This window comes from Dendrobium catenatum, unplaced genomic scaffold, assembly GCF_001605985.2.
Source record: "Dendrobium catenatum unplaced genomic scaffold, ASM160598v2 fragScaff_scaffold_1355, whole genome shotgun sequence".
Taxonomy (NCBI): Eukaryota; Viridiplantae; Streptophyta; class Magnoliopsida; order Asparagales; family Orchidaceae; genus Dendrobium; species Dendrobium catenatum.
The window spans coordinates 850,588-878,274 of NW_021319817.1; the positions used below are offsets into that span (position 1 = coordinate 850,588).

The following is a 27,687-nucleotide window of genomic DNA, read 5'->3' on the forward strand; positions in this document are numbered from 1 at the left end:
TGCGGGTCGGGTCGGGTTGACCCGAACCCGAAGCGGGTCGGGTTTGGGTCCAGAAAATTGACCCGTTTGCAAAACGGGGTCGGGTCAACCCGAACCCGAATAGTGCCGGGTCAGTTTCGGGTTCGGGTCAACCCGACCCGTAACCCGAAATTGACAGGTCTAGATCCAACCACTTCCATAACTACACTAGCCACTAAGCCTATCATATTATTATTATTATAAAGAAGAAGAAAATTTAATAAAAAAAATCTCTTCTCCCTCAATTTTAGTGTACAAATACTAGTCGTTGTCTCGACACCGCCACAGCCGACCCCGCTCATCAAGGTATAATGACATGCTTGTAATCAACAACACGATTTTCAATCAATATCAAAAGGTTATCATATCAACTCAAATGCAAACATCATCGAGTAAATAGAAGACTTTTGTATGCAAAGAACAATGACCCACAAATGATTGTGAACATGAACATAATGCTTGCACAAATACAATGACTCATTTGTGGGGGAGGGATTTGTAATGAACACACAAATAGGAGGCTAGATGAGTGCAACATATGTTATGATGTATTCATGAATTGAACGTGGAAGATGCACGACAAATACAGCACCCTGTAGTCAATATTAATATACAATCAAGTATATTAAATCTTGTTATCAATGTCGATCAACTTGTAAGTGAACACACCAATTCACCAGCGAACAACAGCATTGGATGAGTTGTAAATGTGACGGATTCCCTACAAACATGAGTGGGAAATATACAACTACAATAACCTCTATACAGTCAATCTTAACTTGCAAACAAGTACACTGTACCCTTACAAGCGATGAAGATCGATGTACGATGAATGTGAAAGACTCCTTGCAAACACTGATGAAAGGACGAATACAATGAACACAACTCACTGGCAGTTAATATCGACATTCAGTTGAAATGCAAGCATTAGCATGGTACACGAGCAAATCCACCATTGCAATATTGCGGTGAATGCGGCTCACCCTGCAGTCGATATTAACGTATAAACGAATATGTTAAACTACCCGTAAGGCACAACAACAAAAATATTGCAAGGATGAGGGATCCTCTTCAAACAAATAGAAGTTAATATATGAATGAATGCAGCTCACCAACAGTCTATATCAACACACAAATGAATGTGTTAGTTTGCCTACAAACAATAAAGTTTTTTGCATACATACACAGTGCAACGTACGATGAATGAGAACACCTACTAGCAACAACGGAGGATTTGCCATATGCTCAATAGTGTCTCAACAACTGATAACTAGCAATAAGAAATTAATGCTACGATTCACTTGTAAGCAAAAGCAGGGAATCAATGATAAAAACTATGGATCAATGCTCATTAGCAGGCTGAAGTATATTCTCATAGGCTAAATGCTGAGGAGAATACCAACTTGTAAAAAATAATATGAACTAAAATGCACTGTCGACATGCATAAATGAAGCTCAACATATTAAATCCCACCACCATATTTGCAACACTCATGCAAGCAGACAAAAGGCATTCACCAGATCTTCAAGGAAGCTCGTGCATCTTTCAAATGACCACTACTTGCTAACAAGAATTTAATGCTGCACGACAACCTGCCTGCAATAAGCAACAGGCAACCAATAGTTCAGCGTCACGTCACTAGATCCGTAACACTCGTGGAAGTTGATAGAATGCATTTATAGGCTTCTAAATAAAATATTCAAATGACCATCATTCGCGTGGCTGATTGGTATCAACACTTTTAAAATGATCTCTCACATGCATTACAACATGCAAAACATATCATGCAAGCATGTCATTCAATATGTAAGACGCATTATGCCATGATGATACAATAACATGCAATCATATCATGCATATACACATTACAAAATATAAAGTTCGAGCTCAATCCTTCAATGCAAATAGACAGAAGTCGACACGGCTTGAACCATCAAACAAATATGGGGTCGTAACGCGGTTCGGGATGTTTATTTTATACATTCATATTAAGCCTTCAAGGTCTATAATAAGAAAAATTCACTAATAAAGGCATAAATCCTACGACGAACCTGATCATCTGTCGATAAATATACATAGTCAAAAAGGTTCAACCAATAAAGTAAAAATTGCTCATATGTACTCCGATGATGGTCGTGTTAACATATAATATCAATCACAGGAGATCCAAAATATCTAAAAATGTCTTCCAAAATTCTCATAAAAATTCAAAACTCAAAAATCACTTGAACCTAAATATTTAAAATTGAAATAAAAATACCAAAATACTTAAATCAAAATACCATTCACTCTCTACAATAATTTGCCGAGATTGACAAATTTAAAAATCACTTCAGCTCAAAAAGAGTAAATGTCTAGTTGAAATTATTACTAAGATTCATTCTCAACCTGTCTTTTGCCAGAAAGGATGGGACACTTATCTAGCCGGTGGTTTCGCTGCCAAATGACACCATAAGGAAACGGTTATGACTGACTTTGACCAGTTGATTTTGCTGCAAAATGTCACCATTATATTATGATCATGGTCAGAGCTTGTATGTTCCCCAACGACATTAAATCATTGCGTAATGAATCAATAGAATATGATCGATACGGTACAAATCCCTTTGTTAGCTAATATGGATTCATATTTGTCACCTTAAACAAACACCCTTAGACAAAGTAATCGATGGCTGTCGATAAGGATCCTTCTGTCAGGTTGGGTTGAATATCTCCTCTAACTAAGTACACAAGGGACCATGATGATCCCGGACAATGGAACCATGGGATCTTGATCGGATCCATCATCATTCCCCCCACCATTCGCTTTAAGGGCAAGGTGGTAAATTTCTAATCTTAAATACCATATTTTCAAATACCAAATCATGTTGCTACTATATGCTAGATATTACGTATTTGTTTGACAACTAGCCTTAATCGAAAGTTCTCTCTCGCTATCAGGAGAGATAATTAACTATAGGGGCTTGTGCCTATAAGAAACCTAAACTTAGATCATAAAGTCCTCACAAAATGAGGGCAAAATCTCTAGGTAATGTCTAATTCAAAACCCAATCTTCCTTCTAAAAATTTGCATCGGAATATCATGGAAGTAAGCTTTTCTTCCAAGGAAAACCGATTTGGAGAGGTGGAGGAGATGATAAGGAAGCTCATGGAGATGCAATCCAAAACTCCACTGGTGGTTCTGATTGCTAATCCTAATTTAGAATCGATAGGGATTCCATTGGCTGAATCTAAGGAAAAAGGAACGAACAAAAAAAATTCGATGAGGAGAGTTTCTTTCATAAAGAACCACTTCCTAGGGTTCCAATAAGGAGAGGATTAGGGGTTCTGGATGGGGGGACAGCAAGAAGAGAGTTTTATGGTGGAGGTGGTGTAGTGGATGATCACTATGGGAGGCCTTCTGGGTAAGGGTAGTGAACGACAAGAGGAGGGGATGGCACGAACCATAGGGATCGGGTCATGTAAGGTGATCGGTCCATGTAGGTGGATGGAAGAAATGATTCCCACCCTCAATATACGCGTTGTAGCGTGGGGGGGGCAATGGCAGAAGAGAAAGTTGGGGCACGATAGCTTGCACCAGTATTCGAAGGGGAAGATGTCCATGGGTAAATATACCAGGTAGAGAAGTATTTCGCGATAAACAGATTGAGAGAGGATGAAAACTTACAGCCATAAAATTATGACTGGAGGTGGGGGAAGCCCCTCCAGTCATAGGAGTTTAAAGATTGCTTGGTTCCAATGGAAGGAGAGTAGATATCTGATCCATTCGTAGGAGTTTAAAGATTGCTTGTTGGAACAATTTCAAGCCATTCGGGAAGGAGACCTACATGAGCAATTTCTTATCTTGACTCAAGAGAGGACCATCATGGAGTACTGGGAGAGATTTGAGTTGCCATCGAGCGGTTGAGGGGAATTTTGGAGGTGTTGGATGATCATGAAGGGCTTCAAGTTCGACAAACGAGGGTACCTCTGATTGTTGAGACTGTGGGGGTTGAAGGACACGGTGGTGCTATAGTCCAAATAGCAGAGGATCGAAACCAGATGGAGAAGATCAGTAAAAGCGAAGTAGCAGGAGGCTCTTACAGAAGTACCTCGACTTCACAGGCACCAAGAACCTAAACAGTGTCATTTCAATGAGAGGCCCCATGGGAGAAGAATGAGGGAGTACGCCTAGGGCCAACTTCAAGCGCCTCATAGAAGTAAAGGTATAAAACAAGGGGTCTGTGCTTCTGTTGTGATGAGAAGTATGCACTAGGCTGTTGGTGAAGGACCACGCACTCCAAGTTATTATGGCTTGTGATGAAGAGGAGACCGACAGCGAGGATCCGGTGGAGGAAGCATAAGAGAGAGGAGAGCACCTACACCTTGATGTGGAAAAACTGTCACTTTACTCGGTGGTGGGATTTTCTCCAAATCACACCATGAAAGTATGGGGACAAATCAGGAAGCGGCCAGTGGTGTCTTTGGTGAATAGTGAGGCTACCACAACTTCATATCAAATTAGGTTGTGGACTAGTTAGGATTGGTATTACCTAGGGAGCTTTGGAGTCATGATGGGGGCAAGAAATGTGGAAATTTATAGGGGGATCTGTAGGAGGTTGGTGCTAACACTCCAGGACATATATACAATGTAGGATTTTCTTCCCTTGGAGCTAGAGAGCACAGATGTCATTTTGGGCATAAAATGGTTGCAGCCCCTGGGAGAGACAAAGGTGGACTGGAAGGTGTTGACTATGGAATTCATGAAGGGAGGGAGAAAGGTGAGAATCAGGGGGATCCTAGTCTGTCCAAAACCAAGATTTCTCTTAAAACCTTGGTCAGTGCAATCCAGGGAGCGGGGATGGGATTCTTAGTGGAGCTCTAGTGCCTCAAGAGAGGGGAAGGCATGGAGAAAGAGGAGGAGATTCCAGAGATAGTCTAGCCACTCCTGCAATAATTCAATGAGGTGTTCTAACTGCCGCAAGGCCTACCTATCTCAAGAGAGCATGAGATCATCAACCTAAAAAAAAGGGAATCAACTATCAGTGTTCAACCCTATCGGTACCCATAAATTCAAAAGGATGAAATTGAGAGGCTAATCAAGGAGATGTTGGAGGCCCAGATCATTCATCCCAGTGCTAGAACTTTATCCAGTCATGTGTTGTTGATGAAGAAGAAGGATGGTAGTTGGAGATTTTGTATAAACTACAGGGCTCTAAATAAGGAAACAATATTTGATAAGTTTCCTATACTAGTCATTAATGAGTTGCTATATAAGTTATATGGAACAGTGATATTCTCCAAGATTGAGATTGACCTGAAATAAGAAAACCATTAGATCAGAATGCGGCCCACGGACATCCACAAGACAACTTTCAAGACTCATGAAGGCCACTATGAGTTCTTAATGATGTCTTATGAGCTTACCAATGCCCCAGCTACCTTCCATACGCAGATGAACAAGGTATTATAGCCTATGATGCACCGACACTTCTCCTCAAAGAGGCGTGCAGTGTCCGACACCATATTCGACACGACACTCACCCGACACTCTGACACGTGTCGGACACGCCGAAAATGTGTCCGATTAAAAAATATTAAATACAAATTAGACACGCGTGTCCGACACACGTATATTAAATATTTTATGATTTTTTTAAAATATAATTTCTTGTATTTTGTGGGATTTAAACTAAATTTCTTATTTCTTATCCACAACACCAAATCAACATCCGCACTTAATACCCAATCATTGAATATTCTCATTTTCATTTCTTTTTGGCAGTGAAGGTATTTTCATCTCTTATGTCGGTGACTGATAAACGACATCGACGCCTAACTCTCGACATCCTAATATTAATCATTTTAAGAATAAATTCTAGTTAAATGACTTATTATTTTCAAATTATTTTTAAAATTATACTTATTTAATTTTTATACACTATTTTTTAAATATAAAAACTATAATACTGTGTCCAATCCGTTTCCGTGTCCTATATTTTCAATAACTAACATGTCCCGTGCCATGTCGTGTTGTATCTGTGTCGCCGTATCCGTGTCTGTGCAACATAGATTATAGCCCTACCTCCACAAGTTTGTATTGATTTTCTTTGATGACATCTTGGTGAATAGCCGATCCGAGGTAGAGCATGTAGAGCACTTGAGAGTAGTGTTAGTAACGTTAAAGAAGCATCAGTTGTATGCCAATTTGAAAAGGTGTTCCTTTGCACAACAAAGGGTGGAATATTTGGGACATGTGTCCAAATCATGAATAGTTATAGATCTTTCCAAAATAAAGGCTATATAACAATGGCCCTTACCTAAAACCTTAAAGGAGTTTAGGGGGTTCTTGAGACTCACAGGATACTACAGGAAGTTTGTGAGGGGGCATGGCTCTATAGCATGGTCATTCACAGAGCAACTAAAGAATGATAGTTTCAATTGGGGGAGGTAGCCAAGGCGTTTCAGCAGTTGAAGAAAGCCATGATGAGTGTCCTAGTGTTAGCACTACCAGATTTTAGCCAGCCGTTTGTAGTGGAGACTGATGCCAGGTTATGGGTTGGGGGTAGTCCTCAAGCAAAGTCAGAGGCCCAAAGCTTATTTCAGCAAGGCGTTGACTGCTAGGACCAGACTGAAATCGGTGTATGAAAGAGAGCTGATGTCGATAATGCTGGAATAAAAAAAGTAGCGACTTTATCTATTTGGGTGACACTTCATAAACAGGACCAACCTGAGGAGATTTGAAGTTTCTTTTAGTATAGAGGATGGTGACATATGCACATCAGTGGTGGCTTTCCAAGTTGTTGGGCTATGACTTCGAGATCTAGCATAAACCTGGGTTAGAAAATAAAGTTGCAAATGCTCTATCCAGACGTGGTGAAAACTCTCAAGTTATGGCTCTATCTGTTCCCATGGTGGTAGATAGGAGGCATTAAAGAGTGAGCGAGGAGGATGAGAAGCCGAGTAAGATTAGAGTAGACTTATTGCGGAACAAAAACAACCATCCTAGTTACTCATTGATGGGTTAGAAGCTATTATACTAGGGATGGTTTGTGCTTTTGAGGGCATCACCACACATCCCTCACTTGTTGCAGGAGTTTCATTGCACATCAATTGGGGGACATTCAAGAGTCCAGAAGATATATCATAGACTGGCAAGAGAGCTCTACTAGATGGGCAAGTAGAAGGATGAAGAAAAGTTGGTGACCAATTGTGAAGAATGTCAGAGACATAAATGCCTGACTATGGCTGTAGGTAGTCTTCTACATCCTTTATCATTACCCAAGAAAGTGTGGGAAGAGGTGACTTTGAACTTCATAGAGGGACTAACTAGATCAAAAGGGTTCACTGTGATTCTAGTGGTAGTGGACAGATTGAGCAAATATGCTCATTTCATTCCCTTATGGCACCCAGACACAGCGATGTCAATGGCATTCGTATTCAATAGAGAGGTAGATCGTTTACATGACATGCTTGAGGCCATTGTGTATGATTGAGACTGGTCTTTTTGAGCCATTTTTCGAGGGAGTTATTCAAGATGCAAGGGACTATTCCTAAAGCATATTACAGCTTACCATCCTTAGAAGGATGGCCAAATGAAGGTGGTAAATCGCAATTTGAAAACTTATCATCGTTGATTTGTATTAGATACACCAAAGATGCGGGCCAAGTGGTTAGCATGAGCAAAATATTGATATAACACTTCATATTACACAACAACCCAGACAACATCATTTAAAATCATAGATGGGAGAAATCAACCTCATCAGATACATTATGATCATGGCAACACATCAGTGTCATTAGTGGAGTAGTACTTGGAAGAAAGATAAGAATATATGCAAAATCGAAGAAACATCGCACAATAAATCATGAAGACGCAAGTAGATGGACATAGGAAAGACGTGCAGTTGAGGTTGGGGATAGGATTTATCTAAAAAATTCAGCCTTACAAATAGAAGACTTTGGCTCAACGAAGGAAAGAGAAGCTTTCCCCCCTCTACTTTCGATCCTTTGAGATAGTGGAACGCATTAAAGAAGTAGCATATCGCCTATAATTTTCACCGACCTTAGCCATCCATATTGTATTTCATGTTTCACAGCTGAGGCATGCGATTGGAGATCATACGTTGTGATGCAAACAAAAATTTGGGAGAGGACCCCAAATTTTGCTAACAAAAGAAACTCTTCCTGTAACTTAAAAATACGCAAAATACTACAAAAAGAAAATAAAATTACAAAGTGACGACACTTGCACAAAACAAAATACAACTTTAATATTATAAAAACTCTTACAAATTTTGACTTATAACGACACATAAACAACTTACATACTTGGAAACAAACAAACCTAAAAGAGCTTTGCCATCATTTGAAAGAAGAAGGATATAAGTGGGGTGTAAACTTGCGGGTAGAAAAAGAGATTAGAGGTCGAGACGAAAGAGGAGAAGCTCGCAAGCTTTCCTAGACGAGGAGAGAAAGAAGTGGCATAGCTCGCAAGCTATCCAAGAAAACCCTCAGGTTTCTAGATCCAAAAATACTATCATAACATCTCTTTTTATGCCTCAAAACATCTCTAATATATAGGCACAAAAGAGAATCCAAACAGCCACAAAAAAAGCCCAAAGGACAACTTCAGCCACCCAAAACAACTAACCAGCAAACAGTCCAAAAACTGCAGCAAATGGAAGGCCAACACCCACATACCTCAGTCCCCAAATGGCACAGCAAAACAGAGAAGAAAGCCCACGGGAACCAAGCAGAAAAGCCGCAGAACTGAGCAGCCAGCCGCAGAACCAAGCAGCAGCCACCGGAACCAAAGGGGCAAAGGCATGGGAAAATAGCCAGCCACGAGAAACCAAGGGACAAGGCACGGGAAAACAGCCAGCCACGGGAAACCAAGGGACAAAGGGAGGAGAAGAGGCAAGTGAAGAAATCAAAGAGACAAAATGAACCAAATAAAGATAATTTATGAGCTGAATTAAGTAGAAGAAGCTCATTAATGAGCAGATTTTAGAAGCTCGCCAAAATTTAAACTCAACTTGTTTTGACCCCCCCCCCCCTTGCCTACATCAAACTCCCCTACTTAAAAAACTCATCTCCCGATGAGTTGCCTTTTGCTTTCTTCCGAGGAGGTGAAGACGGTGCATCCAACTCTTGAATCTTTGCTTCAAATTTTTTTAAAATTTCTTCTTGCTCTTTCTCGAATTATTTTTTAAGATACTTCTTTCTTTTCTCGTATTTCTCATCACATAAGAACATGTGATATTGAAGTTTATATAATTTGTCTTGTAGCGGATCAGTTGAATCTTCTTCAGTCGGAACTCATCTATCCATCGGAAGAGGGACTTCAATATCTTCTAGCTTGTTTTCTTCCATTGGATCATTATTTTTGTCTTTTTCCATTATTTTAAAAAAAAGACTCAACAAGAAATTTAGACTCAAAGAAAGAAAGACTCAACCTAAAGAAACCTAGACTCACACACAACAACTGCTGTGACTCACCACGACACATACAACTTGCTCTGATACCAAATTTGATGCAAGCAAAAATTTGGGAGAGGGAAGAAATTCTTCCTATAACTTAAAAGATATGCAAAATACTACAAAAGAGAATAAAATTACATAAGACAAAGTGACGACACTTGCACAAAAAAATACAACTTTAATATTATAAAAACTCTTACAAATTTTGACTTACAACGACACAAACAACTTACAGACTTGGACACAAACAAACCTAAAAGAACTTTGCCATCATTTGAAAGAAGAAGGATACAAGTAGGGTGTAAACTTGCGGGTAGAAGAAGAGATTAGAGGTAGAGACGAAAGAGGAGAAGCTCACAAGCTTTCCTAGACGAGGAGAGGAAGAAGTGGCATAGCTCGCAAGCTATCCAAGAAAACCCTCAGGTTTCTAGATCCAAAAATACCATCATAACATCTTTTATGCCTCAAAACATCTCTATTATATAGGCACAAAAGGGAATCCAAACAGCCACAAAAAAAATCCCAAAGGACAACTTCAGCCACCCAAAATAGCCAACCAGCAAACAGTCCAAAAACAGTCCAAAAACTGTCCAGAAACAGTCCAAAAACTGCAGCAAATGGAAAGCCAACAGCCACATAACCTCAGTCCCCAAACGGCACAGCAAAACAGAGAAGAAAGCCCACGGGAACCAAGCACAAAAGCCACGGAACCGAGCAGCCAGCTGCAGAACCAAGCAGCAGCCACGGGAACCAAAGGGGCAAAAGGCACGGGAAAACAGCCAGCCACGGGAAACCAAGGCTTGAGAAAACAGCCAGCCACGGGAAACCAAGGGACAAGGCACGGGAAAACAGCCAGCCACGGGAAACCAAGGCTTGAGAAAACAGCCAGCCACGGGAAACCAAGGGACAAGGCACGGGAAAACAGCCAGCCACGGGAAACCAAGGCTTGAGAAAACAGCCAGCCACGGGAAACCAAGGGACAAGGCACGGGAAAACAGCCAGCCACGGGAAACCAAGGCTTGAGAAAACAGCCAGAATGGGACTGATTTAGGAGGATAATATGAGAGCTTATTTATGACTAACTATGTGGTTATTTTGGCATCATGCAAATTTATTTTCTGCTCTAGTTTTTTTTGTGAGTTTTCTAGCGCTGTCTAGGGTTTGTGGGAAAACCAATCTACCTCTCGAATAATAGATCACCTGTATCTTGCATTGTTTTTGAAGAATAAATTAGAAACAACAATTATTTTTGTGTTATTATGCTTTTCTTCTCTTTTCTTTACTATTTTAACTTCCAAGACACATCACCAGGGCCCCAAAAGCTCAAATTCTAGAGCCCACAGATGATTTTGAACAAGGTTGGCCGAGAAGAAGTTGAGGTTTATATGCTTTGAAAGCACAAAAAAGGTTGAAAATATGAGCATAAAATTAAGGCTTTTTTAGTAATGTCGTGTTGCAGCTATTTTATGCTTTAGGAAATAAAATAAGTGCTAATTTCATAGAGATTTATGAGTTGCTCTCCAGGTGCATTGTATATAATCATGAAGTTATAAAAGAGGCACACATACAATACAAGGTCACTCTTGGTGCATTCTTTCAGAAATCAAATTTGTATCATGCCAGATTTTTACAAAGCAAAGCCGCTGATGCTATCAAATATTTCGGTATTTTATTTTTTTATTGAACATTAGTATGTTTTATGTTCTTTTCTTTTTTTTAGCTATCCAATGAACATGGTAGGTTATACATGGGGCTTGGTAGACCATGGTTTAAAATTGCGCAATATGAGGCTCGCCTTTGCGCAATTCCAGTAAAAAACGCCTCGATGCTTACGCCTCGAGTTTTTTTTATGAGGCTTGCGCCTCAACTTAGTTGAGGCCCGCCTTGAGGCCTGCCTCGCCTCACTAGCATGAGGCTTACGCCTCAAGCTATATATATTAAAACTTACATAAATCTTGAAGTAAATGTCCGACATTAAACTCTATAGGAGAGGAGGAAGGGGAGAGAGTAGTTCATCATAATGATGATTCAAATGAAGAACCCCTTAGTGATGACAGTGCTGATAACTTATGAGTTCTTATCTGATATGTCATTGCTATTTATTTTTGGAAATTGGAATTATATGTTAATGAAAAGAATACTGGGATTTGGGAAAGATAGAATTTTGACTTGAACTATATTTCATGTTGTCTTATTATTGGGATATTTTGATTTCACTTCATATCTTATGTTTTTTTTATGTTTTATATTATTCACTCATTAGTATATAAAAAATTTGTCATTTTATGTTTACGCAATCTTTTGATTTTGAGGCTTACGCCTCAAAACGCATTAAAGCTTACGCCTCGCCTCATGAATGAAAAACGCTTCAATACCCGAATACGCAATTTTAAACATTGTGGTAGACCTTTGGTTTGCTGGCTCGATTGGTCCTTGGCTGCTGCTGGTTCACAGGTTGGCTTATGTCCACGGTTTTGGGGCCTATGGTGATATATGGAGAAGGTTGGTGTTGAGCTCATTCTCTTAGTTGCTTGAGCTGAAGTTTAGTAACTCATTAATGTTCTAAAAATAAGCTCATAAGTTGAATTCAATTTTTGGAGTAGACTTGCCCCTTCTCTTTCCCCTTTCTTCTTGTCTCTTGGGAATCCGGGGCTGTGTTTTTCTGTGCTGGACGAATACCGTGCCTAGGCTCCTTGGTTCCCACGGTGGCTACTGGTTTTCCGAGCTGGGGGTCTTACCGTGGATTTTGGTGCTTCGGTTCCGTGCGGTCCCTTTAGTTCCTGTGGTTGCTCCTTCGATTCTTGAGATGGGCTGTTTTTCGTGAAAAGCAAAGGGGAAATTCATGACTTATGATGCTTGGGTTTTTGTGGAAATTCATTAAAAATGGCTGTTGGTATTCTCCTATCTTGCCTATAAATATGAGATGTTTTTGTGAAGAAGAGTAGTTGATTATTGTGAGCAAATTTGCTATTGACCTGCGGGTTATTGGAAAAGCTTGCAAGCTTGTTCCATTCTTCTTCTCCACCCCCTCAGAAAATCTTGCGAGCTCTTTCCACCCTTCGTCTTGGCTTCTAACATCTTTCGTATCTCCGCAAGTACCACTCCATCTGTATCCTTCTTCTCGAGCTTTGGTAGTGTTTGTTGGTTGACTTGGAAGCATTTGTTGGAAGAATTGGACGATCTTGCAGTGGTGGACCATCGGTTTGCTAGCCCTATGCACTTATTTTATTTAACCTACACTTCGATGCATGTGAAGAACCCGCTATGACGGTTGTCTGAGGATAGCGTTGTTTTTATTTTCTTTGTTTCTTTAAAGTCTCTTCGTGTTTTCTTTGTCGGATTTTGAATATCATAGATGATTGTTACTATTTGAATAGAGTCTGGTTTGAGTTCTATCCATTGTTCTCTTTGTTTCAGTTTTCTTACACTTGCTTTTATCAACTTGGTATCAGAGCAAGTTCGCCTTTTTTTTGTTAGTAGTAGTTTTTCTCTTTTGTGTTTAACAAATGGCTAATGATCAAGGGGATTGGCAATAAATGATGCAACAATTGAATAATTTGCAACAACAAATCAACACAGTAGCTGAAACAATTACTAATCTAAATGTCAATCAAGCTAATATTAATCCTAGTGTTCAATCTTCTGAAAGTGAGGAGGAAGAACTTAGAAATCAAAATAGGCGACAAAGAAATTGGGATTACGAAATAAAAATCGATGTTCATAATTTTGAACGAAAATTACAACCTGAACAATTCATTGAATGGATAGAGAAAATGGAACAATTTTTCGAATGGAAAGAAATTCCGGATAATCGAAAAGTCAAATTTGCTAGTTTAAAACTAACAGGGCATGCATTAACTTGGTGAAAAAACTTACAAAACAACATATTAAGGCGAGGCAAAGAAAAAATTCAAATTTGGGATAGGATGAAAAAAAAGATGAAAGGAAAATTTCTGTCTTCTGATCATTCAAGAACTATTTTTCAAGAATTTAATAATTTGCGTCAGGGTAATCAAACTATGGAAGAATACACTAAAAACTTTTATAAATTGCAAGCTAAAAATGATTTGGATGAGTCTGAAGAAAAAACTGTAACATGATATCTTAATGGATTAAAATGGACAATTCAAGATCAACTTAACTTGCATCATGTCATTAAGTTAGATGAAGCTTATCGCATGTCCTTGAAAATTGAAAAATAACATTTACGGGGAAGCAACAAAATAACTGAAATATATAAACGGCGACAAACTACTGGAACTAAACTTCAATCTCAAACTTCTGCGGGAACTTCGGGTGTGAAAGTTAAAGCTGTTGAAGGTCAAAATCAGGAAAAGAGTAAAGGGGTAGCAGGAACTAAACCTACTAAATAATCTAAACGTATTGGGTCTTGTTACAAGTTTGGTCTATATGATCACTTGTCAGCTACTTGCAGAAAGAATAATCCTCCACGTAATAATTTCATAAAAGATGAAAAAGAAATAGAAGAAGAGGAACAGAATGAAACAGAATCTAAAAATGAAGTTGAATTAGAGAAATTTGATTTGGAGGGTGATGAAGGAGAACCGTTGCTAGTAATTCAAATAATTTTAACTGCCCAAATTGAAAAGGAAGATAAATGACTTAGAAGAAACATCTTTAGAACTACCTGCACTGTTGAAGAAAAAGTTTGTACCTTAATGATTGATAGTGGAAATTCAGGAAACTTTTTGTCACAATATATGGTAAAGAAGCTTAAACTGAAAACAAAACCTCTTATTAAGTCATACAAAATATCTTGGTTCAAAGAGGGGAATGAGGTTCCTATAAACAAACAATGCACAGTGAACTTAACAATTGGAGGAACTTATAAAGATCAAATTGTCTGTGATGTTGTACCTCTGGAAGTCTGTCATATCCTTTTAGGTCGTCCATGACAGTATGATCATAAAACCATCCACAATGGAGAAAAGAACACATATTCCTTAATTAAAGATAATAAAGAGTTCACACTTTTTCCACAAAGAAACATTCCTGACTCGGTAACAAAGAACAAAAAGCCTGCGAAATCTTCCACCTCTGAATTGCTTCTGAACACAAATGAATTAACAAAATCGGATGTGATATATTTGGTGCTTGGAAAAGGAACTTTTATTTTATCCAATGAACGTAGGCTTCTCTACGTTCGGTTTTAGACCAAAACAGCGCAATACCGAGTTTTTTTAAAAAATCGGTACAACTCGGTACTCGGTACTCGGTATTGCGCTGTTTTGGTCTAAAACCGAACGTAGAGGAGCCTACGTTCACTAGATAAAATAAAAGTTCTTGGAAAAGAGACTGATTTAATCTTTGAAATTCCTAAAGAAATACAACCGTTGCTTGATGAATTTTCTGATTTAATACTTGATGATTTACCAGTTGATTTACCCCCACTGAGAAACATTCAACATCATATTGATTTAATTCCTATAGCTACATTGCCTAATCGTTCACATTACAAAATGAGTCCAAATGAACATTAAGAACTTTCTAAGCAAGTATTTGAACTATTGGAAAAGGGTTTAATCCAGGAAAGTCTGAGTCCTTGTGTTGTACCTGCTTTGCTTACTCCTAAAAAAGATGAAATTTGGAGAATGTGTGTAAATAGCCGAGCCATAAATAAAATAACCATCAAATACCGATTTCCAATTCTTATGTTAGATGACATGCATGATATGCTAAGTGGTGCTAAGATTTTCTCAAAGATTGATTTGAAAAGTGGGTATCATCATATAAGAATTAGACATGGGGATGAATGGAAAACTGCTTTTAAAATCAAAGAGGGCTTATATAAATGGCTTGTTATGCCTTTTGGTTTATCTAATGCTCCGAGTACTTTTATGCGAACTATAAATCATGCCTTGCGACCTTTTATTAGAAAGTTTGTGGTTGTATATTTTGATTTACAGCATTCGCCCATCTGAACATCTTTTACATGTCAAAGAAATTTTGAAAACTTTGAGAGAACAAAAACTGTACATCAATTTAAAGAAATGTTCTTTTATGACTTCGAGTTTGACATTCTTGGGTTACATTGTGTCTGCTAAGGGAATCAAAATAGATCCTGTGAAAATTGAGGCAATAAGAAGCTGACTTGTTCCTAAAAATATCAGTGAGGTAAGAGGTTTTCATGGGTTAGCATCTTTTTATCGTCGATTCGTTAAAAACTTCAGTACTGTAATCGCTCTTATCACTAATTGTTTAAAAAAAGGAACTTTTAAATGGACCCCTGAGGCTGAAACTATTTTTCAACTGATCAAACTCAAAATGAGTCAAACTCTAATTCTTAGCCTGCCAAATTTTGAAAAAGTTTTTGAAGTTGATTGTGATGCTTCGCATGTTGGTATTGGTGCTGTTTTGAGTCAGGAAGGAAAGTCTATTGCATATTTTAGTGAAAAGTTAAATGATGTTCGATCTCGATATTCTACTTATGACTTGGAATTTTATGTCATTGTTCAAGCCTTGAAATTCTGGAGATGCTATTTGGTTCAACGAGAATTTATTTTGAATACTGATCACGAGGCTTTACGGTTTTTAGATTCACAAAAAAACTGAACAAAAGACATGTTAAATGGATTTCTTTTTTGCAAGAGTACTCTTTTCATATCAAACATAAAACTGGGGTTTTAAATAAAATTACTGATGCTTTAAGTCGAAGATCTCACTTATTGATAACTGTTTTTCCAACTGTTACTTCTTTTAATTTTTTTGAAAGAAACTTATGCAAGTGATTCTGATTTAAAAAATATTTGAGTGCTTGTTTTTCTTCTGGAACTGATCCTACTGCTCAATTTGTTATACATCAAGGTTTTTTGTTTAAGGGAACTAGACTTTGCATATCTAAGAGTTCTTTAAGAGAACAACTTGTGAAATAATTGCATAGTGGAGGTTTGGGAGGACATTTTGGGCCAGGAAAAACAATTGCTTTAGTTGAAGAAAAATATTTCTGGCCTCACATGAGAAAAGACAATGCTAAACTGGTTAAACAATGTAAGGTATGACAGGCTTTTAAAGGAACTGCACAAAATTCTGGTTTGTATACTCCTCTGCCTATTCCAAACAAACCTTGGGAGGATATTTCTATGGATTTCATTTTGGGTTTGCTGGTCACTTTTCGAAAATTTGACTGTTTTTGTGGTTGTGAATCGATTTAGTAAAATGATACATTTTATTCCCTGCAAGAAAACTTCTGATGCTTCTTACATCGCTGATTTATTTTTTAAAGAAATTGTTCGGCTGCATGGTATTCCTCATACTTTTACTACAGATCGTGACACTAGATTTTTAAGAAATTTTTAGAAAACTCTGTGGGCAAAACTTGGAACTACTCTTCAATTTAGTAGTGCATATCATCCTCAAACTGATGGGCAAACTGAAGTAGTGAACAGAAGCTTGGGAAATTTATTAAGATATCTTGCTGGAGAAAAATCGTCTCAATGGGATTTAGTGTTGCCTCAGGCTGAGTTCGCTTACAATAATTCTATTAATCGTTCCACTGGCAAAACTCCATTTGAAATTATTTATGGGCAACCTATTCCTCACATTTTGGATAGAAACTCCTTATCCTTACCTAAAAAAACTAGTGCTGAAGCTTTTGAAACATTTGACCACATAAAGACTGTCCAACAACAAGTTCTTGAAAAACTCATAAAAGTTACTGCTAAGTATAAGTCTACTGCTGATAAACATCAAAAAGAAGTGAATTTCAATGTGGGTGACTTAGTTATGGCTTACTTTCGTCGCCAACGATTTCCTATTTATACTTTTAAAAAGTTAAGCAGAAAGAAATTTGGCCCTTTTCGTGTGATTCGAAAATTAGGCACTAATGCCTATTTACTGGACCTACCAAATACTGTTGGCACTTCTCCTGCTTTTAATGTTTTTGACTTATCTGTGTATGAAGGAAATTCTGACGATTTTGCAGACATTGAAACGCTACCACTCTCTGCTCCTGTGGCAAAGTCTGAAGATCATATTGAAGATGTTGTTGATATGAAAGTCACTAAAATAAGACATGGGGAACACAAGAAGTTCTTAGTCAAATGGAGCAATCGACCATTGACTGATTGCACCTGGATTGATGCTGATGATCTAAAAAATAAAAATTTGGAGCTATATGAAAGAGTTGTTGATACGTTCTCATCAGGAGATGAGAATTTTCCACCAAAGGGGAATTGATGCTATCAAATATTTCTGTATTTTATTTTTTTATTGAACATTAGTATGTTTTATGTTCTTTTTTTTTAGCTATCCAATGATGGGAAAGCATCCAATGAACATGGTAGGTTATGCATGGGGTTTGGTAGACCTTTGGTTTGCTGGCTCGATTAGTCCTTGGCTGCTGCTGGTTCACGGGTTGGCTTATGGTCCACGGTTTTGGGGCCTATGGTGATATATGGAGAAAGTTGGTGTTGAGCTCATTCTCTTAGTTGCTTGAGCTGAAGTTTAGTAGCTCATTAATGTTCTAAAAGTAAGCTCATAAGTTGGATTCAATTTTTGGAGTGGACTTGCCCCTTCTCTTTCCCCTTTCTTCTTGTCTCTTGGGAATCTGTGGCTGTGTTTTTCTGTGATGGATGAATATCGTACCTAGGCTCCTTGGTTCCCACGGTGGCTGCTGGTTTTCCGAGCTGGAGGGTCCTCCCGTGGCTTTTGGTGCTTCGGTTCCGTGCGGTCCCTCTGGTTCCCGTGGTTGCTCCTTCGATTCCTGAGCTGGGTTGTTTTCCGTGAAAAGCAAAGGGGAAATTCATGACTTATGATGCTTGGGTTTTTGTGGAAATTCATTAAAAATGGTTGTTGTTATTCTCCTATCTTGCCTATAAATATGAGATGTTTTTGTGAAGAGTAGTTGATTATTGTGAGCAAATTTGCTATTGACATGCGGGTTATTGGAAAAGTTTGCGAGCTTGTTCCATTCTTCTTCTCCACCCCTTCTGAAAATCTTGCGCGCTCTTTCCACCCTTCGTCTTGGCTTCTAACCTCTTTCGTCTCTCCGCAAGTACCACTCCATCTGTATCCTTCTTCTCGAGCTTTGGTAGTGTTTGTTGGTTGACTTGGAAGCATTTGTTGGAAGAATTGGACGATCTTGCAGTGGTGGACCATCGGTTTGCTATCCCTATGCAGTTATCTTATTTAACCTACACTTCGATGCATGTGAGAAATCCGCTCTGACGGTTGTCTAAGGATTGCGTTGTTTTTATTTTCTTTGTTTCTTTAAAGTCTCTTCGTGTTTTCTTTGTCGGATTTTGAATATCATAGATGATTGCTACTATTTGAATAGAGTCTGGTTTGAGTTCTATCCATTGTTCTCTTTGTTTCAGTTTTCTTACACTTGTGCTTACATCAGCAGCTGAAAAGCATTCCCAAATGAAACTTGAGTTGCTACTATAACTCTCCACACTATCTAATAGCATTTCTTTGTATTATCTCGCATATCAAGCTTCTCTTCCACAACAAGAATAACTGGTTTGCTTCCATGGGCTTTTACAATAACGGCTGAATATGCATGCCTTGACATGGAATTTATGGCATGTGGTTTTTAAAATTGTATTCTGTCAAGTATTGACAGTATTATGGATTTCATCATTTTTTTCTCTTCCCTTTAAGAAACAAACATCAAGTGATGTGCTGACCAATAAAACAAGAACCTGACAACCAAAATGTTTGGTGCAAGAATGCTCGTAACTTTCTTGCAAAGGTGTTTACAAATTAGAAGGATGATTATCTGAAAAAAATCTGATTTATGGCTAACATAGAATTCTGAAAGAATTTTAATACCTGCTCACTTGCAACTTCCTTCTCCCATTGGCTTTGATATTTCTGCAATAATGTAACAAGAGTTTTCTGAATATCAGTTGAGAGGTCAACTGGAAAGAGTCTCTGTAACTCCTCTACAGCAAGCTTCTCTTTTGAAACTTTTCTGATGATAAAACGTAGGCAAGACAGAACCTAGAATTGGAGCCATTGTGCTTATTATCACGCAATAAATAATAGCTAGTTGGAGCAAAGGAGAAGCATAAGACGCTGATAAAAGAAACACATCAGATATCTATAAAACTCAATTTTTACTAAATATGAAGAGCTACTTTTTATTACAAATTCTTTAATTTCTTCTCATAAAGAATGGAGCTGATAGCTTCAAAAAGTGTTTTCTTTTCGAAAATTAATAGGTAGCTATGAACTGATATATCAATTGTTTATCTTGTTAGATTTCAACAACCGCACATAACTTCCACGTCAAACCATAAGCAAGAAACTGAGGATCATTTTCAAACAAAAATAATGCTATGTTGCCCAAACATATCAAAACTTAAAATGGGCGGCCAAACTCAAATTTAGCAATCAATTAACTAAAAGAAGTGATAGAATACTCATTTGTCTCCTACTGCTAGGGATCGGCATGACATCTCATGCTCAGTTGTGCTACCTTCACTTTTCTACCAATTAGGGCTGCAAACGAACCGAGCCGAGCCGAGTATGTGAGTGTTCATGTTTGAGTTTGTTTATCATTAGCTTGTTCATGTTTGGTTCGTGTTTGATTCGAGCTTTATTATTTGTGTTCATGTTTGGTTCGTTTAATTTAAGGGTGTTCATGTTTGGTTCATGTTCGTTCGTTTAGTGTTTATCGAGCTTTAAACAAACAAGCCTTAACGAGCTATGTTCGTGAACATATTTAGCAAACAATTTATTGAACAAGCAAACCTTAAATTTGTTCATGAACATCCTAAACAAACAAATGAAAAGCTAGGATTTATGTTCATCCAACGAGGAAGATGAAATCAAGGCCATATAAACTTACCGAGTTAACATCGATGGCGCCTTGATGCTGGTCGGTGTCGGTAGAACGGCGAGGGAAGAAAGGAGAGAGTGTTCAGGACGGTCAGCGGAATGAACAGAAATGGCGCTTCTATTCAGAGCTTCAGGATGTTCGGGAAACCAGTCGCTCCATTCCGCAGAACCACAAAAGCCAGAAATACAAGCTTCGGCCTTTCGGGAGATATATAAGGGTGCGATTAGGAATTTTAGGGTTTAGTCAATTTGCCGTCAATGCCCCTTTTTTCATGATTCCCTTCTCCTAATTAAACATATTTAATATCAATTTTATAAAAATGTAAATTTATTTTATTGAACATTTAAACATATATTATAATATTTTATTACTTTAAAATTTATTAATAAAAAATAATAATATTATTATGTTATAATTAAATGCATTTCTTTCCATAATTGCCAGCCTCATCTCTTCCTACTCTGCCCTGTTCTCACCAATGTAAGTCCGACCAACCCTTGCCACCAACCTTTCTTTGATTTTTGCTCTCTTGGTATCATCAACGAGGATGAAATTCCTGAATGCTATCCCCTATAAAATATCTTGTGCCTACATTTATATTTTATACTTAAATTAATATATTGCATAACTCTGAATCTGTTTATAGTTTTTCATAGAAAGAAATTTCGTGCAAAATATTTCTCTATAATTTGTTCATTTGTTTTCAGCTATTTACTGACGGAAGCTAGACATTTCGTTCTTATATTTCAATAAACTATAAGTATCCTGGTCTACCATGACTATTTCCATCCCTATAACCTTTTTTATCCTAGATGTGGCCTTCCTCCTACATAATATCTTTCATTCCATCTTCCAACTCTATCGTCTAATAATTATCCACAATAGTACTCTTTTTATTGTAATTATCCCAACAATTCCCCACGACCATGTGGTTCACTTATGTTTTCTCATTCACAAGTAACATCATCGCAACTTTCACAATTGTTTTATTGTGACAATAATTCCATTCTAGACCATCAAAGATAAGCATACTTTTGGTCAAATCATTATAAATTACAGTGCAAAGAGAAAGGTTCCAAATATTAAAATATAATTTAAATCTAAAATGGTTCGTCATTTTTTTAATAATATGCATTAATTTACTCTTATGATATCAGATTGTTGTGGTTGTTATATAAATTAAGCTTAGATGAAAAGGGTGATGATTTAAAACTATGCATTTCTTACTCAAGTTTTTAGTTATGCCATAAAAGTTGCCTTTTCAGAGGGGGTTTATGGTACTCTACTCTAACATAATTTAATATTTTTCGATACTTGAAAATTGTGACGTTGAAGAAATTAAAATGAAAATACAAATGAGATAGAAATAGTCAAATTATGATTTATTTGTGAGAAGCATCTCCCCAAAGTTTGGATAAATTTTTACTTCTTTGATGATGACTATATGCTCTACAAAGCTTATGGTTGTAAATCTGAGTTCCGTGTTGCAAGGAAAACAAGTTGTATATTTGCAAAGATCAAATATCATTACAACTTTACAGCTTAAAAGAAGGGAAAGTAAAGTGTACAACAACAAACCCAAAGAATCATCAAGACTACATCTACGGCTATGGTTGTAAACTAGGGTCATCAATTGAATAATCATTAGTAGATTTATGAAATTAAATTGAAGAACAACCATCCATTTGATGTTGTCATGCTTCGGATCATAAGATGTTTTAGGGAGTTACCAAAATCACTAAAGAAGTAATCACAATCCAATACTAAAGTCAAAATTACTCAAAACAATTAATAAGTGCAATATTTGATGGATCTCTGACTAGCTCCTAGGAAAAAGATTGTCAAAATCATGTTTTTAAGGAGTAACAAATCTAGACATAGTGATTGAGACGTTGAAGCTTATTCAATATTAAACAAGATGTCAGCATATTTTTTCTACAGTTGGGCTGCAAATGATGAAAGAAAATTGCAAAGCATCTTTTAGACCAATGCTCCCTTAAGACCATTTTATTAATATTTTTTGCAATTTCATTGCATTTGACACGACCTACTTAACAAATCAACATGCAATGCTATTTCTTCTTCCTTTTTATGTCAGTCATTAAGGTCAATTTGTATTATTTGGTTGAGGACTTTTTGTAGATGAGACAGACATATATATGACCTTTTACTCTTTGGATAAGGAGCATGCATGACAAATCTTTTAGATTATTGCTCGCTTAAGATCATTTTATTAATAGTTTTTGCAATTCCATTGCATTTGACACGACCTAATTAACAAATCAACAAGCAATGCTATTTTCTTCTTCTTTATGTCAATCATTACGGTCAATTGATATTATTTGGCTGAGGACTTTTTGTAGATGAGGCGGACACATATATGAACTTTTACTCTTTGGATAAGAAGCATTCATGACAAATTTCCTACAGAGTTGAATATTTGCCAAAGCAAGTTATTAGTGGAGCCTCTGTAAAAAAATTTCCAATAGCAGAACATTGTTATTCTCTATACAATGAAGAAATCCGCCAAAAGCTTGTTATAAGAAAAAGAAGCAAGGTTGCTATAGATTAGCATATTTATAAATGCCATCCGATGAAGCCAAATTCATGTTTAATAACTAACAAAAAAAAAACTAAAAACAAAAAATTGCAAACTACATGATAACAATTTCAAAATTCATGTGTGAAAAGGTAGGGTTCTTGGAACCAAAATGTGAAACTATGGAACCTACGTTTGCATTTGTTAGCCTAGGTATTGAATAGTACTCTTCTTATAAACTACAAGCGTCAACAATTTCAAAATACAGTCATCATTGTGAGCCTTGCTTGATTGACTAATTCCAATCCTGATGAATTACACTAATTTGATAGCTTTAGCTTACCCGATCTCCAAACTAAGACATGCAAAATAATCTATCCACAACATTGCCACGACAATCACATCTTCTTCATCGCTCCGTACTGTAAAAAGGGACTATTATAGTTTAAAGCTCTATAACACAATCAAATTGCATGGGAATGCCAATGAAATCATAAAACAAAGCGTGATTTAACATAATAATAAGAAAAAAAACATACCCAGAATACCTAGTTTTCCCTTGGCATTAAACATGGATCTTTCCCCTGGACACTCATTGACACACATAATTGAATAAAGTAACTCCAAAATTCGCTCACCATTAAAAATATGAGCAGTTGAGGAGAAGAGATTCAGTAGGAAGATAACGTATAGATTAAAACAATATTAAGTAGCACCACAGAATAATATTGAAAGAACCATATTGTTGTGTCCTTTTCTCTCAAATATATATATATATATATATATAATATATATATAATCAATGTTTGAAATTGCGTATTCGGGTATTGAGCCCGTTTTTTCATTCGTGAGGCGATGGCGTAGCCTCAAGGCGTTTTTGAGATCAAACAAAAGATTGCGTAAATATAAAATGATAAATTTTTTATATACTAATGAGTGAATAATATAAAACATAAAAAACATAAAATATGAAATGAAATCAAAATATCCAATAATAAGACAACATGAAATATAGTTCAACTCAAAATTCTATCTTTCCAAATCCCAATATTCTTCATTAACAACATAATTCCAATTTTCAAACATAAATAGCAATGAACATATCAATAGAACTCATAAGTCATCAGCAGTCGTCATCACTAAGGGGTTCTTCATTATTGAATCATCATTATGATGACAGCCTCTCTCCCTTCCTCTCCTATGAGTCCAATGCCGGGCATATTACTTCAAGATTTTATGTATTTTAAATATATATATAGCGTGAGGTGTAAGCCTAATGCCAGTGAGGCGAGGGAGCCTCAAGGCGGACCTCCCACTAAGTTGAGGTGCAAGCCTCATAAAAAAAACTCAAGGCATAAGCATCGAGGCGTTTTTATTGGAATTTGTGCAAAGGCAGGCGAGCCTCATTTGGGCAATTTTAAACCATGTATATATATATAATATATATATATATTATATATATATATTAATATATATTATATATATATATATATATATATATATATATATATATATATATATTATATATATATATTATATAATATAACACGCAGCACAGAATAAACATTGGAAAGAACTATAGTTGTTGTCCTTTTTCTCCAAAAAAATTTTGTGTTCATCAGTTCTTAAAGAGAAAAAATAGGAAAAAAACTTGTCATTTAAATGGCATAAATACATCTAATATTCTCCACTCCTATCCAACCATCTATCATCATCATTGTCATCAGAAAGTCTTATCCCAATTATCTGGATTCATTCTTGCTATGTGCTATTAACTCTAGCTCAAGTTACTCCTACTAAACAACTTCTAACTGTATGACCTTTGAGCTGCCCCTTTTTCATTACTTTATTTCATATTACTTCATCTTCATCCTAAGTCGTCCACTTTCTTATTTCCAATGTATAAGCAGATCCCATACTTTAATTCAGGATTCTAGAAAGGAAAAGTCCAATTTCAAATTTCTCTGGTTTTAAATCATCATCTACTTAAATAGCCAATGCTTCAAGAGTTGCAAACAAAAATAGCTCGTAATTATCATTTAGTTACAGAATTCATTGGCATGTTTCTAAGCAAAGCATCAAGCTGCCATATTGGCCATCTTCCCTTGTTTTACTACAAAGCTTTGATGTTATCTATAATAATATTGGATCTGTTACAGTAATTATATTTAAAGGGATTAGAAGACAATGAACAATAGAGTTAAACACCTCGAAGCCTAAAAATCACACCGTCCCCACTACATGTTCTTTATTTGTGTACATCCTTATAATCTCAATCAAATTTAAACTAAATTAACATGTCCTATGTGTGAAGATGAAATACTTTTTTTTATATTTCAGCAAACTCAAAAAAATCTCCAACACATTCTCGCAGCATTTGCATTTTCATGTTATGGTATATAATCATTACAAGTCCTAACCCAGTGAGATGCATGCACAGAAAAAATTACGACTAAACATCAAATAGTGTAAATAGCTTATTAAATAATATATAATTAGAATTTGATAATTTGAATTAGATGAATACTAATAACTTTATTAAGATTTTCATCAAATAAGATTCCACAACACAATTGTTAAAAAAATTTTAAATGGAGATTTTCTTTTAATTTTACAACCTTATGCAAACAAAAAGATTTAGGTATTGATCATTAACGAAACCTAGCATGGCTTCAGGTGTTATCAAAGCATAAGCCTGTCTATCTCAAGCATGTGTCAGCTTGGACCTGATCATTGGGTTGAATAGTGCAATCATACCCAGCTCTTAATGAATAAGGCAAGACCATGGGTCACCCACTCGCATAAAATAAATTGAAAAAAGGAGCACTTACAAATGACAACCTAAAGGATAAGAAAATCTATAATTTAACAATAAATCTTAAGTATGGTCTCAAGAAAATGAAATTTCATAGGACTATTATAGATTCATCTAAGCTCGAGGATGGGTCCGAGCTTGCCTAAAATTTCGTAAACATCACCAGTCCAATTCTCACTCAATCTCAAGCTTTCAAGCCTGAAATCTACCAACATGACTATTTTTATACCAAGACCTTTCAAATAGAAGGACTTCGTTGGCCTATTGGGTCACTTGTGTATTGATCATATCTAATAAATATAGATAAGGCAAATACATCTAAAAATATAGATTATAGAAATATATATTATATATATTATTAATATATATATATATGATGCAATAAAAGTTACATCTTTATTGAATTTTCCTTATCTAGAAAAATATGAACTCCCTTTTATATTTTAGATGTCATAATGTCCTTATAGTAATGTACATCAATTCATATAACGCCTTTCATTGCTCTCATTATATGCTTATAATAGAAAATTTGGAAGATTAAGGTGGGGTGCCCATTTTGGAAATGAAGCCCTCTCCTTTGTTTCATTGGATTTTAAAAAGTTTCAAAATAAGAGAATGTTTTTTTTCTTATTGTATTATATAGACATAATACTTTCTCTCCCACTAAATGAATAAAATAATTTAAAATTTTGAAATGAAGATCTTTTCTTACATTTGGTTTTAAAGATGATAGACATTTTCTCTCTTTCCCTTTTTTAGGTAGGATGAATCAAAGGGGACCAAAACTCCTTAACATCATTAGTACAATATGATGTAGATTGGTATAGATATGAATGGTTAAGGATTTAGGTCAGTGAGAGGATGCGAGGGTTGGTTCATAAAAGTAGAAACGTCTTTTAACAGCATGATTTGACTTGAAAGAAAAAGTGTGGAAAGGATTTAAGAGTCTCCTGCTTGCTTTTTTCCGAAGAGCTATCCAATCTTCACATCAATAGTATAAACTTAAATTAAATTATCAATTTTTTGTGGAGGGATTCATTTGAAAACAGGAGCTCATCTTCTTTCATGCTTTTTAAGAATATGAAATTTCTCTCATTTTTTCATTAGTATACAAGCATATATTGATATTTATCAACACAAGTCATCCATACTGAATGCATTGATCTTGCTATTAAGTATTCGGTAAAAGCAGGTCATTCTCATCACCAGAAGCCATCTTCAATGAAGGATAATTTAGGCCTTGAACACACGGGTCCAGACCCAAGTGGTGAACGTTCTTTGCTAAACCTTTGGCAAACAACATGAGAATCAAACTTACAAAACATAAGAAAATAGCATTGACAAAGCAATAGGGAATAAGCTTTGATTTGAAATTTCAGTACAAGTGCAAGAAGCACATATACAAGTATAAGAAATTCAAACTAAGACTAATAAATTAATAGAAATAGCCAACGAACACAAGACCAGACGCCACAACGAACATACGATATATTTTATGATAAAGGAAGCATAATTCACTAACACTTGTTAATAAGCCCAATAATAACTTTCAGTTTCGTGCAAAAAAGAAAGCTCCAATTCGCCGCGATGATGGGAGGTGTTTGAGAACTTTGGAGCTATAAAAGAGTCAAACACCTAGATATCAAAAAATCGAGAGGGAATAGTAACAAGCTTACATGTCTAGCTCCTGACGGAACCGGGAGGTTGAGTAAGGAATGATTTGCGTCCTCCTGCGATGGGGATGACGCTGATTATCCCGTGTCTCCATAGGTCTCCAGGACGCCGTCCAAGATTCCTCCGACGTCGCCGGGAGATAATTGTGTAGGTGGATTAAGAGAGGCGGAACCTCCATTGCTCTAGGAGATGAAGGATTTGATGAGTTATTGAAGGAACTTTTATTTGGTCCGGTGAACGCACGCAAACTTCCCCCCTACCCCAAGTAGAATCGCATGTTATTCGTCAACTGATAATGCAATGCTCCGGCTCGATTTGTATTGATGGATTTGCTCGGCAATAATCAATACCCGGGCATCCGAGCAAAATAC

General features: G+C 36.6%; 1 protein-coding gene across 1 annotated transcript in view; it reads right to left on the reverse strand.

Annotated features, from left to right (window-relative positions):
• LOC110095418 overlaps window positions 1-27,494 on the reverse strand; it is a 53,111-nt gene extending 25,617 nt beyond the window's left edge. The window contains exons 1-4 of the mRNA XM_028699656.1: window positions 27,319-27,494; window positions 20,298-20,441; window positions 20,201-20,222; window positions 19,277-19,447 (exon numbers count right to left, since the gene is read on the reverse strand). Of these exons, the coding sequence (XP_028555489.1) occupies window positions 19,277-19,447; window positions 20,201-20,222; window positions 20,298-20,441; window positions 27,319-27,494 (513 nt within the window). The remainder of the gene's footprint in view (window positions 1-19,276; window positions 19,448-20,200; window positions 20,223-20,297; window positions 20,442-27,318) is intronic.
• Between the last annotated feature and the right edge of the window lie 193 nt (window positions 27,495-27,687).